The 16,122-nt window shown below is 43.6% G+C and overlaps 1 protein-coding gene across 1 annotated transcript in view; it reads left to right on the forward strand.

Moving 5' to 3' along the window:
• The first annotated feature begins 3,738 nt into the window (after positions 1-3,738).
• The window catches only part of myo15aa (myosin XVAa), a 42,143-nt gene continuing 29,759 nt past the window's right edge, over positions 3,739-16,122 (forward strand). Inside the window, exons 1-14 of the mRNA XM_071203900.1 lie at positions 3,739-4,053; positions 5,638-5,952; positions 6,994-7,076; positions 7,438-7,501; positions 7,650-7,759; positions 8,424-8,498; positions 10,843-10,933; positions 11,956-12,059; positions 12,192-12,255; positions 12,339-12,452; positions 13,189-13,350; positions 14,245-14,358; positions 15,606-15,664; positions 15,942-16,065. Coding sequence (XP_071060001.1) covers positions 3,739-4,053; positions 5,638-5,952; positions 6,994-7,076; positions 7,438-7,501; positions 7,650-7,759; positions 8,424-8,498; positions 10,843-10,933; positions 11,956-12,059; positions 12,192-12,255; positions 12,339-12,452; positions 13,189-13,350; positions 14,245-14,358; positions 15,606-15,664; positions 15,942-16,065 — 1,794 coding nt within the window. The remainder of the gene's footprint in view (positions 4,054-5,637; positions 5,953-6,993; positions 7,077-7,437; positions 7,502-7,649; positions 7,760-8,423; positions 8,499-10,842; positions 10,934-11,955; positions 12,060-12,191; positions 12,256-12,338; positions 12,453-13,188; positions 13,351-14,244; positions 14,359-15,605; positions 15,665-15,941; positions 16,066-16,122) is intronic.

Consider the following 16,122-nt stretch of genomic DNA (forward strand, 5'->3'; position numbering starts at 1 on the left):
GAAAAAGAGGATGTTACTGCATATTAACCTTTACATAGTTACTGCCCTTCTCTAGCACCTATAGTAACTTGTTCTTCATCTTCTTGTTTAAAATGATATGAGTTAGGAGACACCATGGCACCTAAAAAAGGTGACAAGAAAGGCAAGTCAGAGGAGCCAAAAAAGGGAGGAAAGGATGATAAGAAGGGAGGCAAAGATGACAAGAAAGGGGGAAAGAAAGTGGAGGAGCCTCCAGCTAAGGGGAAAGGGAAGGATGATGGAAAGAAGGGAAAGGGAAAGAAACCTGTCAGTGAATCAGAGGAGGGGTCAGAAGAAGAAGAAGAAGAAGAAGAAGAAGAAGAAGAGGAAGAAGAAGAGATGATGACTGAAGAAGATGATGAGAGCGAGGAAGAGGTAGTTATCAAGAAGAATAAAGGGAAGGGGAAAGCAGCTCTGAAAAGCGCATCCAAGGCCATTGCTGTGAAGGGTTTTAAGCCTTCTAAACATGCACCTATGTCTGTTCAGGAGGAGGAAGAAACTAGGGCACCGGCGAAGAAAGGGATGGGTGCACTAAACCTGAAAAAGATGAGTAATGTCAACATCAAAGGAGCCTCCAAGGCCATGATTGGCTTTGCTGCAGAGGGACAGAAGAAAAGCACAGGTGCAGCAAAAACACAGAAGACACTAGATGTCAAGTCTCACCTTAAAGGAGCCTCCAAAGCCCTCTCAGGCATGACAGGGAAGTCCTCTCTTTTCAGCATGCCCTCTAAGACGGCAGAGAAAGCAAAACCAAAGAGAAACCTCAAAAGCACCTCCCGTCTCTTCCTAAGACTCTCCAAGAAAAAGAAGCCAGCTGCCGGTAGTGCACCACTACTGGGAACCAGCAAGCTTTTGGCTGGGTTTGGGGGTAAATCTGCCGACAAAAAGCCAGGTCTGTCCGGCTTTAGCATGTTCAATAAAAAGGCTGATACCAAGGAAACCCCACCTGCTAAAAAGACGATGAATCTATCCGGTTTAGGGGGAAAGGGGAAAATGGCAAGAGAGGCAAAGGGACTGGGAGGGAAGTTGAAAGGCGTGTTTGGGAAAAAGAAAGCAGAATCAGGATTTAAGACTAAAAGCTCGATCTTAGGAAAGATAGCTGCAGCGTCTAACTGGTTGACAGGGAGGTACCTGACTGCTAAGGGCCAAGGTCGGTTGGATGGTCGGGCAGGAAGACAGAAGAGTCTGTCTTTTGCCAACAGGGACACTCGAGGGAGAGAGACCTGTCATTATAATGAGGCCTATGAGTATGATGACGATGAGTATGGATATGAGGAAGACTACTATGACAGAGAAAGACCTAGAGGTAACCTGAGACAACCAATGACCTATGACCCATATGACCCTTATGGAGAGGATTACTACGACGATGACGAGTGGGAAGATGAATACGGTTACTATGATGATGAGGGCAACTTCTATTACGATGATGACATGTACTATGAGGAAGACGTCGATTACCCTTATGGCTATTATGATGACGAGTATGAAGAATACTATGCCGATGAAGGGATTGAGTATTACTATGGTGAAGATGGACTTCTGTATGCAGTGGAGCCAGAGCTGTATAGTTACTATGGTAATGCTACGGACGGTTTCTATGACCCAAATGAAACCGAGCTGTACGGAGATTACCTTGACCAAAATATGGGTTATAACTATGGGATGACGGACCCTTATGCCATGATGGGTGGTGGTTATGAGGTTGTTTCAGGCCTGTATAATGACCCGATGCTGGCATACACAGACCCTACTGCTATTTACAACCCCTATCAACCCACTTTCTATACGGATGCTGGGCTGGATCCAGCTGTGACAGGACAACTATATGGACAAGAGCAGCTGTCATACCTGCTTCCTGAGCCAGTTTCAGGAGAGCAGTTCAGGGTCCCCAGACCCCAGGTTAAGCTATTTGGAAAAGAAAGACTCGAGGTGGAAACCCTGCCACCACCTCCTCTTCATTACCATCCTTCCTCCCCAATGTATGGCCCTCCCTCCCCAGCTCTCGACCTCAACAATCTGGACATGATGTCAGATATACAATATGAGCTTCCCACATACCCTCCTGCTCAGTCCCATTACCCCACCTTCATAAACCAGCAACAAACCCCCATTATTCAAAGACAAGACCCCTCACCAACAGCTATGACTTTTCAACAGGAACACTTCTCTTTCTCTCAGCCTACTTACCCTCCTCTCACCCACATGTCTCCGTCTCCCCTACCACAACAATTTGCTTCCCAAGTGTACCAAACGTCCCTCCCCCAAGACCAATACATGTTCCAGATGGGGCAAATGTCACCAATGGTCACACAAATTCAGCCCCTGATGCCTCCACTAATGCATTCACCAATGCATTCACCAGTTGCCTCACCCAGGCCAGTGCGACGAATGGGGCCCCTTCCATCCCCACAGTTGTCAATTAGACAAGGATCGGTAAGGACAATAGCACCTCCTTCCCACCGCCTCCCACAACATCATATGGACTTCCAAACCAGCATCAAGGCAGATTCCCATCTTTCCCCTCGCCTTCATAGAAGAGGCCTTTCGCACCAGGCCTCAATGGCAGGCCAAGTGCGAAGGCCTCACAGCCCACCCTCTTCCCCATCATACCAGAGGAGAGGGATGTCAGTTAGAGCCCAGCCAACCCTGCCTAGAGGTAGGGGGAGAGTTGGGTTGCGCAGGGCTCCATCAAATGTCCGACCCCAATCCCCCCTTTCTAGCCCCTTATCTTCACCCCGGGGATCATTCAGAAAGAGAGCAAGCCCACCACCTTCTCCAAGACTCTCTTTCAGACAGCAACCTCCTCCTGATGCTGTGCCTCTTCCATCTACCAGACCACATAAGTTCAAAGGTAGAAATCAAACATCCAAAATGAGGCGTTCCCCTTCCCCTCCCCTACCATCCCCGCAAAGACGGAGCCCACCTATGACTGAAAGACCTCACTCTCCCCCTCAAACTTTTCGCCCCACTTCCCCCTATCGCCCACCTTCTCCTTCGCCATCACGTATCTCCAATCGCCCTCTCCCGACCCGGACTTCTACTCGCAGGCTGAGAGGTGGAGCTGGAGGCCGAAATCATGTGCCCATGGGGGCTGTGAAACCCTCCCCAGCTAATCCTTACTCACAGAGACGCAGTAGACATGGACCCCATGGACCCCCTGTCACTCAACATGTAGCTCCGTTCAGGTCCTCTATACATAGTGGCCCAACGTCTTCTTCAGGACAGATGGGGGGTGTAGCTGGAACACCGATGCTGGCTCGGGCAGGCTCCCGGCCTGCAGGATTAAGAGAGTCCAAGCGAATTGGTACTCCCCAAGGAGGTTTCCACAGACCTGTAGGTAGAGGGCAGCCGTTAGTCAGGATGCCCAGAAACCAGCCCTCTCTTCAATCGAGACAGTCTTTTAGAGGACCCCCTCCAATGCCTCCTGTTTCTCCACAGCCTTCTTTAAAACAGAGTGGCCCTCTTTCTCCCCAGCCATCAGTGCGTAGGCTGCAGAGTAGACCTTCATCTCCCCTTCCACTGCATCGCCAATCTACTCTCCCTTCCCGTTCAGGTTCTCCGATGCGCTATATGTCTCGCCCAACGTCCCCGTATCCCCAAAGGGCTATGAGTCCCCAGAGTCTAGGGCCAGCATCTTTTCAACCTCAAGCACCTCACCCCAGTTTTGCTCCTGGAACTTTCCAGCCATCTCAAGGTATAACCCATTATGACTACACGATGATGGAGCCAGGCCCTTCCCCCATGCTCACAAATGCTTTACCGAACCCTCAGGTTATAGGTGCTCCCTATCCTCCTTCTCTTCCTTCCTCCATTCCTTACTCCAACACTGCTTACTCTTTACCGAGACCCTCTTCCCCCCAAACACAGTATGAAGTCTACCCTCAAAACCTTCCACATCCTGCACCTTCCTCACCTCATTTGGGGCGCGCACTGCAGAACCCTTATCTGCAGAATGCCAACTACACCACACCTTTACAGAGAAGCCCTTCTCCCATACCTGGTAGCCAGGTGGAGATGTTGGCTGATGTACAGGTGAGCCAGGAGGGGAGTCCATATGCCAGCATTGGCCTATCCAATGCTCTGATGCAGAACTCCCAACTACGCAATGCCTCCTACTCGTCTCCACTACAACGCAATGCAAATGTCTATACACCTGTTTTTTCACCCCCTCATGCAGTAGCCCCGCCAGCCCCAACTGTTAGCTCCTCCCCATACTTGTCTTCCGGTATGCTTACTTCCCAGCTACGTAATGCATCATATGCTTCACCCCTTCAGCGACACCTTTCTCCCTTATCTCCTGCCCCCACACCTCAACAGGGGACCCCGTCATTTCTCTCAGGTGGTTTGCGAACCTCCCAAATCCAGGGATCCATGTTAAGGCTTCCAAGTGGCTCTTTGACAATGTCCCGTGGTCCTGTTGTACCCCCTGTTACCTATGATGGTGGTGGTGGGAGGGTGTCCCCCTCTATGCTCTCCAATGCCCTGCAGAACCCAAGTCTACGTCAGGCCACCTATCGACTACCTGATGGCTCTCTGGTCACCAGAACGGAACCTGTTGTACCTTCCCCAGGTCCGTCACCCCTCTCGCCCTCGATGCTGTCCTCTGCCTTGCTCAATCCCAGTTTGCGGCAAGCCACATATCGTTTGCCTGATGGCACTCTTGTAACAAGGACAGAGCCCACAACTGCACCCTCCCCTTCCTCTCCAATGCTCTCCTCTGCACTGTTAAACCCCAATGTACGTAAAGCCACATATAGGCTGCCTGATGGAACTCTGGTTTCAAGAAATGAGCCATCACCAGAGCCACCTTCTATGCTCTCCTCTGCACTGTTAAACCCCAATATACGTAAGGCCACATATAGGCTGCCTGATGGAACTCTGGTTTCAAGAAATGAGCCATCACCAGAGCCACCTTCTATGCTCTCCTCTGCACTGTTAAACCCCAATATACGTAAGGCCACATACAGGCTGCCTGATGGAACTCTGGTTTCAAGAAATGAGCCATCACCAGAGCCCGCTATCCCATCATCTTCTATGCTTTCTTCAGCTCTTCTTAACCCTAATGTTCGTAAGGCCTCTTATCGGTTACCAGATGGTTCATTTCTAACCCATCCGGTGGAGGAAACGCAGAATGCTGTATCATCACCGGGGCTATCTAGCGCCCTGATGAATGCTAACATGCGTAATGCAAAGTTTCAGCTCCCAGATGGATCAGCATTGTTTTCGCAGAAGCAACCCCAAGCTCGCTCTGGTCCTAACCTTTCTGGTGCGATGTTAAACACCAACGTCCGAGGTGCCTCCTACGCACTCCCAAAGACATCACTATTGAGGCAGCCTGGTTCTGATGTTACCACTGAATCACGCTCCCTTGACCTTTCCAACGCTCTACGTAACAAGAACATCCGATCTGCTACCTACCGTTTGCCTGACGGATCTCTAATGACCCGCCCTCAACCTGCTGCTGCACCTCGAACACTTGACCTGTCCAATGCCTTATCAAAGAACCCAAACCTACGTGGGGCAAATTACCGTCTCCCCGATGGTAATATCATGAAACGGCTTGGTGCCCCTAGCGCCCCAGAACCACGGTCACTTAATCTCTCTGGGGCCTTGCAGAATACTAACCTCCGAGGGGCCTCTTTTCGCCTGCCATCATACGCTGTAGTGTCACCCCAGGTCCAGGGGTCCGGCCCTGAAGAGCACTGGGCACAGGGCCCTGGAGTTGAAGGCTTGGGGCAAGATGTGGATGTGTGGGGTGCAGAGAGGGTTCTACCTCACGGGACGGTGCAGAACCTCAATAAGTGGTCCATGTATCGAGACGGGGAGCTGCTGGATCCCCACAGCCCGATGGGACAGGGACAAGTTGGTCTTGAACAAGGGGAGTGGAATCTGAGCAGGGAGGGGGAACCACAGGGGCAGTGGTATGACAAGGTAACATTTTTCAATACATGACTCTACATACTGTATAAGTGCACAACATAGCTAATGTTGGGCACTATTAGGGATGCTCCGATCGCCAATTTTGACCGATTGCCGATTTGATCGAGTGGGTGGGGCCTATGGGGATCTTCCATTTAAAGTGATGTTTAAAACTCAGTTAATGGGGCTCATTCACTGGCGCTTCCACAAACAACAACCAACATAATTATTACATTCAAATGAAGTACATTATTCAAGTTTACATTCACTTTGGAGAATAACACGGGAGAAATGACGGGAGTGCTCTCTTTTCCTCTCTCTCTCTCTCTCTCTCTCTCTCTCTCTCTCTCTCTCTCTCAGTATCTCAGTATCTCATGCAGCTCGCTGATCCAGTAATGAGTGACCCGACAGTGAAGAATAAATATATGTATAACTAGTTTAGCTAGTTCCAGAGGTAGATACAATAGCTAAGTGTGTTAGGTCTAACTCTTGTGTGTGTTGCTCCGCTCACCGGTCCGTCACAGCGGGTGGAGCTGCAGGATTTCAGCTTCACACACGTAGCATACCGCTATTTTATTGTCATTTTCGGACACCTTAAAATACTGCCAGACTGGTGAAGCCATTTTGGCGAGCTTGTTTTGCCGCGCACAGAGAAAAGTGTCGATCCATCGGAGCATCCCTAGGCACTATATTTTAAGACTTTAAGTTTTTGATGAAATCTTCCTGTTGAATGTGTAATGTTAAGGGAGAAATTCAGAGGGAAGGTACATTATTTAGGTGAATTATTGGTTGGTTTTAAAAGAGCAGAATATATGATTAGAACAGGTATTGGGCACATTGACTAAGTAAGATAATAAGGACATGTTTGGTGAAAGATGGACAAACATGGGTTCTGAATGCCATAATGATTAGTTGTACATGTAGGGGAGAGAATTTCACTTCTTCCATTCAAATATTTCCATATGAGGGAGTGCATATATGAATACATGAACCCTTTGGGCACAGAGTTATGTGTATCATCTCGTCATGTCTGAATGTATACCTGTGTTTTAGATGTACTCCATCAGAAGCCTGCCCACCATGGCAGCCCGTGAGCAACGAGAGGAAGATGGAGTGGAAGATATGACACAGCTAGAGTAAGTAGACATTCACAAAAAAGTCCCCTCTTTGTGAGAGATTGCATTATGAAGTGCGAAAGAAATACATTTATAAAAGTGAGATGCAAGGCAATCTGTCACTTGTTGGTGAATTATGACTTTCAATAATTAAGTGCTGGGATGTTTCCTTCTCAGAGTAAATAGAGTGATGAATTGCTACTGCTATACTTGAAATACAGTGGTGAGAAATGACAAAAGATCGATGAAAGAAACTGGTCAAATCCTTTAGTTGGTTTGAATTGAGCTCAGTGCAAATATGTGAAGACATCTTGATGGTAGAGTCATTCACTATACATTCTTTGTTATCCTTAAATGTGTTTGTTCCACTGCTTCGGTCTAGGGAGATGCACGAAGGGGTTGTTCTGCTGAACCTGAGGCAAAGATTTGAGAGGGAGATTATATATGCAAGTATCTGAGCACCACACACATCCAACTACCTGCATACAACGTTGTACTACTGAAACATTCTTGAAAATAGAAATCCGAAGTCAAATCAGTTTGTTTCATTGTTTGTGTTGATCATAAAGACGTATCTCTTTCTTTTATTTTCAGACATACATAGGTAGTATTCTGGTTTCTGTGAACCCCTATAAGATGTACAACATCTATGGGACGGACATGGTGCTGCTGTACAAGGGTCATGCTTTGGGAGAGAACCCTCCGTGAGTCATTTCAAACTGTGGGGATGGTAAACTGAAAACAAAGTTGTTTTTTTAGTATACTTTTGTATAATATATTTCATTGTAAAAACAATACAACACATATTGCCATATTAAACTAAGAAAGTATGCTGACATGTTTGAAGTAAAGGAACATAGAATTGTTTAGGTAAATGATTAAGGCTGTACAGGGGATACGGTTATGTCTGTCTTTATGTCTTTATTAGGATCCCCATTAGCACTAGCATGAGCATTGGCTATTCTTCCTGGGGTCCTCACACACTCAAAACATACATACACATACATACAACAAAATTATAACAAAACAGCTCATAATTTCATGCTATTTACAGTGAAATGAAATGAAACTAAAATGGTCATCCAATTGTCGCCATCCTAAGGCCAAACAAAAGTAAATACAAATAAGTGTACATAATAATATATGCATACATAGCCACAGTTCAAATTTACTTTGTAATATTTAAATAATTTTTTAGCAACCTTTTGAAATGTACTTTCCTGAATGATGTGAACCGGTAAAGAGTTCCAGCTGATCACGGCTCTGTACAGGTTAGATATACTGAAGATAAGGATAGGAACAAGAAAATAAGCTCCAGTTAGATTTATTTTCTCTTTAGATATCTGAGCTTGACTCTTTCTCTTTCAGGCATTTGTTTGCCATAGCAAACGCTGCTTATTCCAAAATGATGGATGCCAAACACAACCAGGTCATAATAATAAGGTAAGAGTATGACTCCCTTATAATCTTCTCAAATGTTCAATAATTAAGAATTACTTTCCATGTTTCTGCAAACCAGACATCACCAAGTTCACAACTAGATATACTGTATACATCAGAGTTTCATCCACAGCTTATCTCCCTGCAGAGAAGTCGTACTGTACACCACACATCACGCCGGGTGCACCTGGCCTTTGTAGGGTTTAGGGTTTACATGAAAAGAACAGAACTTGGATATTCTTTGACATTGAAGTTGCAAATGACAAAAAGAAAAATCATAAATAAATGAGAAAAAGATTGGAAAATTATTTTCAACACCATTTTCCAAGAAAAAATGAAACGACATGTCAAAGAATAATTCTTCCTTACTCCTAAGATATTTAACCTTTCTGTGTGTTGACATTTACGACCAACCCTGACTCTGTTATCTCCCGTAAGGAATGTGCTAATGCACATGTTGATATTTCTCAGTCTATGACCGGTCAACTCTCGGTCACAGAGCCTAAGAGGCAGACAAGTCATTGAGTGTCTCCAGATGTTGGGGACATCTCCAGTGTTCCCAGCTGTTGATGAACTCTCTGTAATATAGCTGTAATCAGAATTGACGTGGCAACTCTCCGGGCAGTCAGAACCTCTGGCTGCTGTGACTTGTGATGTGAATTTCTCCGGCCGATACTTGTAATAAACATCAGTGTTTGACATCAAAGCTCCAACTCTCCTCGTGTCTCTCTGAGTCCTGACTCTCCATTTCTGCAGAAGTTTCCCTTACACGACAAATATTGATTAACAATCCACAATTATTTACTCTTGTTGGATTAACCCAATATTACAAAAACATATTGTTGTCTAGTGACGATGTTGCTTTAATCTCTGAGCGGATTTGTGACTTTATAATATTATATTGAAACAACTTGTCCCTCTGAATACTGCCCACCTTTCATTTTTTTCTTTTTCATTATTATTTCTTTGCACACAATTACCCTAATATGTCTTTGCAAACCTAATGTGCTAAAACAGTTTTAACATTTAATCTTGCCTTGTGCAACAAGACAGCCTTTTTGCACATCATTAGTAACCTTCTGGGTTAGCAGCACTTTAACCTTGGTACACACACAGTGTCCATCAAGCTCCTTGGACAGTTAGGTTTCCATCTCCAGTTGGATAAGTGTTTGTATATTCATGAGTGTCTGTCTGTGGTTTTCTGACAGGTACACTTAAGACAGGCACCTCTCATTGTCACAACTGTTCTCCACACAAAAACAGATGCCAGTTACATCTAACTCTGATATAAACAATAGACACATACAGAGAAATAGCCATAACTCTCATAGTAAATACAAAAAGGACCACACTCGCACACAACTGGAACACTCTAGCCATATTCGGAAGGAGATACCTGTAAGGAAAGCCCAGCCAGGTCTGGGCCAGGAACAGATTATCTTTCAGAAGTGTGTGTGTCCGAGTACACGTGTGCGGACCCTGTGTTTGTGTGTGAGTCACTGAGTGCGTGTTAAGGGGTTACTGAGGTCCAGTGACTAGTCGAAACCCTATGCTGAAATGTGGTCAAAGTGTCGGAGTCTCTAAATACACCCGCAAACACGCACACAAACTCCCGCCCCCCCGTTGGCAAAGCTGACATAATGGTGGTATTTAGCACTAAACTGTTGGCGGCGATGAAGCACAGTGTGTGTTTCAGGTGGTTTGGCGCAAAAGTGGAATTGAGGCCTGACCTAATGCAAGATTAGCTGGGTCTCAAATCACTTAGTCAATTAAGTCAAACCCTTCTCAAGCTCCAGTAGGCAAGTGAGAAGTATCACATACTGGACTCTCTAAGTGATTAATAAACGCTGGGTGTCATGCTGCCCAAAGTGCAGATAATGTTCACTGCTAATGATCTTGTACTCTGACTTCCAAATAACTGGACTTTTCACTTCTTTACCTTGAAGATAAATGGATTATCATTCCATTTAGAGAGTCCATCCAGTCCATACATGTATACTATATACTAGCTCACCTATTACCAACCCCTGAGCTATATAGTTAAGAAGGCAATGTTGTAAATGCAAGACTTAACTGACAGAAAAGTGAGAAAAAGTACGACTTCAGCACCACGGACAGCGCCATGGATTTCTCAACTCACAGCAAAGATAGTCGAGTGATATTTCAAAGTCATGATCAGGGCTATACATTCTAATTTGCACAGATCAGGTAGACTAGACATATTGTGTAAAATAGTGTCTGAATGTACCTGTGGATATCCTCACTCCCGATTGGACACTATATCTTTTATTCATTTAGCCCATTTGTTGTTGAAATGTGCTGCTTTATGTTCCTTCCTGTGTTTCAGTGGAGAGAGCGGCTCTGGGAAAACAGAAGCCACCAAACTGGTTCTTCGCTATCTAGCAGCAATGCATCACAAATGCAATCTTGTGCATCAGGTACGCACAAGTGCTTGAACCACGCACACACACAGACAGGCAGACACACACACACACACACACACACACACACACACACACACACACACACACACACACACACACACACACACACACACACACACACACACACACACACACACACACACACACACACACACACACACACACACTCACACAAGATGACTAATGTGTCTGTGGGTCTTCTCTTCCATGTCTTTGTCTCTCTGCTGGCTCTTCTTGGGTTCAGATTGAGGTAATGGAGTTCCCTGCATGATTTAAAATGGTTACAAATCATCTTCACTTACTGCATGACCATAAGGATAGCAGCTTGCTGTGTTTTGATGTGGCGTGCGTCACACTATTCATCAGAGATGTTGTGTTTTCTCATGGATTGTTTTCACTTGCTTCAATAAAAAGTCTGTCGTGTGTGTGTGTGTGTGTGTGTGTGTGTGTGTGTGTGTGTGTGTGTGTGTGTGTGTGTGTGGTCTAGCATTACTATACTTGTGGGGACCTAAATCTGTTTACATAGTCACGTGTGGGGACTGGCCTCCCTTATGGGGACAAATTGGAGGTCCCCATGAGGGGAATCATTAATTTTAGGGTGAAGACTTGGTTAGGATTAGGATTAGGATTAGGTTTAGGGTAAGGTTAAGGTTAAGGGTTAGGGTTAGGCATGTGTTGGTTATGGTTAAGGTTAGGATAAGTCTCCAGGAAATGCATGTAAGTCAATGTAATGTCCCCTGAAGTGATGTATACATGGTATGTGTGTGTGTGTGTGTGTGTGTGTGTGTGTGTGTGTGTGTGTGTGTGTGTGTGTGTGTGTGTGTGTGTGTGTGTGTGTGTGTGTGTGTGTGTGTGTGTGTGTGTGTGTGTGTGTGTGTGTGTGTGTGTGTGTGTGTGTGTGTGTGTGTGTGTGTGTGTGTGTGTGTGTGCTGTAAACATTAACAAAGGATGGCACGCTGTCAGTTTGTCACCAAGCTAACAACACATTGTCCGTTTACTGCGTGTGTGTGCTGCAGATACTTGAGGCTGCTCCTCTGCTGGAATCTTTTGGAAATGCCAAAACTGTACGGAACGATAATTCAAGTCGCTTCGGGAAATACATAGAGATCTTTCTGGAGGAGTGAGTATAGAATCACTTGTGTACTTTATTATGTTATGTTTGGATTAGATATACTTTAGTGATCCCAAAGTTTATTATTATAATTGCTCTCCTCTATGTCTTGCCCTCTGTTCTCTCGGTCTCTCGGTGCAGTGGTGTGATCAGTGGTGCCATAACCTCTCAATATCTACTGGAAAAGTCCCGTATCGTCTTCCAGGTGACAGACACCGACGAACACACAAGATCACCCTCAATATCTTTTCTGTGTAAGAAAGTATTACATCTGTGTGTTCCCTTCAGGCCAAAGATGAGAGGAACTATCATATCTTCTACGAGATGCTGGCAGGTCTTCCCTCGCAGCAGAGGCAGGCTTTCTATCTTCAGGAGGCGGAGACCTACTATTACCTCAACCAGGTAGAGGACACAATCCTGTTACTGGGGCTACATATTAAAGGTCACCTATTGTGCAAGATCCACTTCTTCATGTCTCTTCTACATCAACATGTGTCCCCTCTTCTTCATGTCTCTTCTACATCAACATGTGTCCCCTCTTCTTCCTGTCTCTTCTACATCAACATGTGTCCCCTCTTCTCCATGTCTCTTCTACATCAACATGTGTCCCCTCTTCTTCATGTCTCTTCTACATCAACATGTGTCCCCTCTTCTTCATGTCTCCTCTACATCAACATGTGTCCCCTCTGTGGAAAGAGACTCTGAAAGTTTCAGGAACAAAGATTTTCTCTCTTTTTGATCCATTTCTATAAAAAGCTGATCAGATTTTGGCCACTTTATGATGTCATAACGATGTTTTATCTTGTGTAACCATTAGCCAATCAGCAACCAAGGTACCCCCCCTTATCACCTGCATCTCCTCCTCGAGCACCATTGAGTTCTTTGTAACCAAATGTCTCTCAGAGGGGCGTGGGGAGGGGCTCCTTATTTTCATCTGAAGTAACAGACAGAGAATCAGCACTTTTGAAACAGGGCTGAAACAGAGGGGATTATGGGTAATGCTGCAATGACCTGGTGTTTGGAGCCAAACACTTCAGAGACATGTTTAGTATATATCTGAGACCTGTAACATACTGATGAAAAACAGTACAATAGGGGGCCTTTGAGTGTGCTTTTAAGTGTCTTTCTGTCCTTAAAGGGGGGGGATTGTGGGATAACAGGAAAGAATGACGCAGAGGACTTCCTGCGTCTGCTCGCTGCCATGGAGATCCTGCACTTCACCCCTGACGACCAGTCGGCCATCTTTAGAGTTCTTTCTTCCATTCTGCACCTCGGCAACGTCTACTTCCAGAGGCATGAGGTAATGTTTCCAGAGAGATCTTTCTCTCTTCGTTTTTGATTGGTTACATGTGAGGCATTTTAAACACTCATTAACATACACATTTGTTTTATTATTTGGGCCATCCAGATGATGTTACGGAGCTAATGAGACATGAACTACATTTAAATGAAAAGGATATGGGTTTATTTATTGTCTCCTTTTACTGTGGTGATATATGACAATACTAACTATATCACTAAGGAGCTTTATTACTATTTATTTATATTAACAACTTGAAAAGATCTGCAACAACACTAAAGACGAAAATACTTAAAACGAAACAAAATTATACAAAATAAATAAAAACAAAAATGTTGTATTATTAGTTTTTATTATTACTATTATTATTATTATTATTATTATTATCATTATTATTATTGTTGTTGTTATTATTATTATTATTATTATTATTATTATATTATTATTATATTATTATTATTATTATTATTATTATTATTATTATATTATTATTATTATTATTATTATTATTATTATATTATTATCATTACTATTATTATTATTATATTATTATCATTACTATTATTATTATTATTATTATTATTATTATTATAATATTATTATCATTACTATTATTATTATTATTATTATTATTATTATTATTATTATTATTATTATTATTATTATTATTACTTTTAAACACATCCACAACTCCCTCAACACTTACAACCACTTGCACACCCATCAGCAAATGTATCTTATTTAGCATTTATTTATGTAATTATTCATTTAAAAAAGGTACAATGAAATACACAAATATGATGATAATCAAAAAAAGGGCAATAACTAGATTATAATGAGTATCTGGATACCCGATGAAGTGTTCTGTCTTTCTCTTGCTGTGCTGCGCGTCAGGCCGACGGCCAGGAGGTGGCGTCAGTGGTGAGCGCTCAGGAGATCAGAGTGGTGGCCGAGCTGCTGCAGATCTCTCCGGAGGGATTACAGAAAGCCATCACATACAAAACCACAGTCAGTATCAACATGTATTTACTGTGCATGTGTGTTTAAATCCCTGCCTCATAGCCAAAAACAAAGACTTGTTTTTTCAGTTGTAAAAAGTCTATAGAAGCAAACAACATGGACAACCTGAATAAGTTGTTAGAGACCAGCAATGTCAACTAAAACATTTTAAGACAGTTTTTATTCTGATATTTTCTAAAAAATAACCTCGGCCAATCTACCTGGCACGTTGCAGGTTTTTAAAATGTATTTCTGTTACCTGGGAAGTGTTTCCCCTCTAATCTCTGACCTCATGTCGAGCCGCCCGGCCTGACTCTGTTTCTGTGTGGTGACAGAATCCCTTTATGACACACACTTTCCATTACTCACAATGTAACTACAGACTTCGATATGTCCACACACACATCCTCCTGTACACACAGCACAGTACACATGCAGGAAGAAACACATACATATGTAGAGTGATGCTTCTGGCAGTGGAAGCAGCCTTGTTTTGTTTGCAGTCCGTATATTGGACGATATGTATCTTTTATAAATAGCCACACTCAGCACAAAAGCAACAGCTTGAGGGATGGGACATTTTGCATCATAGCCTTTTTAAATAAGATTCCTGCTTTTCTGCACCAAAACAGCATTTCATATTTATTTGAAAGGCTTATACTCATTGTCTCTGTGTCCTTTAGCCTGTTGGAGCTGAAGCCCAATCGTTTTGGATCTCAGGAACTCCTCTGAAAACACATTTTAGTCAGGACTAATACAAACACAAACCGTTTGCAAATATCTGGCTTGCTTCAGATTTAGTTATCGACAGAAGAGATGGCACTCACGTCCAAACATCGTAAGAAGATAAAATAATGAATAATACAAATGATAAAATATGTCCCCCATTATACTTCTTTCCAAGGAGCACTAATTATTAAGAGTTTGATTATCCAAAGAAAGATTTCAAAAGGTTTTACAACAAAACAAAACAACAGATTTTAAAAGACGATAATTTTAAATCCAGCTGCAATCTCCCTCACTTCTTTCACTTCTTCAGGACACTATTCTCCTTAATCACCACCGCTGTTAAGAAGACACTCAATCCAACGTATCAGTAGTTTAGTGTTTCCAATGTACCAAATCACAGCATTAAACATACTCATTTGTTCAGTGTTACCTTAAAACGTAAGTAAAAAACCCAGTAGCTTCTAAAAACTGAAAAGGCAAAATGGACATTTCAGCACCCCTCTTTCTTTTGTACTCTTTTGTCACAGGAGACGATGAGGGACAAAATCTACACCCCGTTGACTGTGGAAAGTGCTGTTGATGCCAGGTGAGCGACAGCTGCATATTCAATACATGAACATGTTTAATAACCTTTCAGTTCATATTTAAATCATTTGTTTCTGACATAAAGAGACTTCATCTTCAAAAGCTGTGAGAGTTATGTTTGTTAACTCTTACATGCCCCTTAAAGACTGGATGTTTCCCATGACTTCCAATTCATTATTTCTCGCACCACTTTAAAAGTTAACGGTGCATTTTTATTTCCATACAACATTCCTACCCCTCTCTGTTATTGTCCGTCTTTCACACACTTTGTTCTCCAGAGATGCTGTTGCCAAGATCCTGTACTCGCTGCTCTTCCATTGGTTAACAGAGAGGATCAACGCTCAGGTGTATCCCCGCCAACACTCCCTCTCCATCTCCATCCTGGACATTTACGGATTTGAGGTACGACGAAAGCACACAGTCTTGCTACCTGTCTGTCACTTTGTTGTGTGGCACTCC

Source organism: Pseudochaenichthys georgianus, chromosome 8 (genome assembly GCF_902827115.2).
Source record: "Pseudochaenichthys georgianus chromosome 8, fPseGeo1.2, whole genome shotgun sequence".
Classification (NCBI taxonomy): Eukaryota; Metazoa; Chordata; class Actinopteri; order Perciformes; family Channichthyidae; genus Pseudochaenichthys; species Pseudochaenichthys georgianus.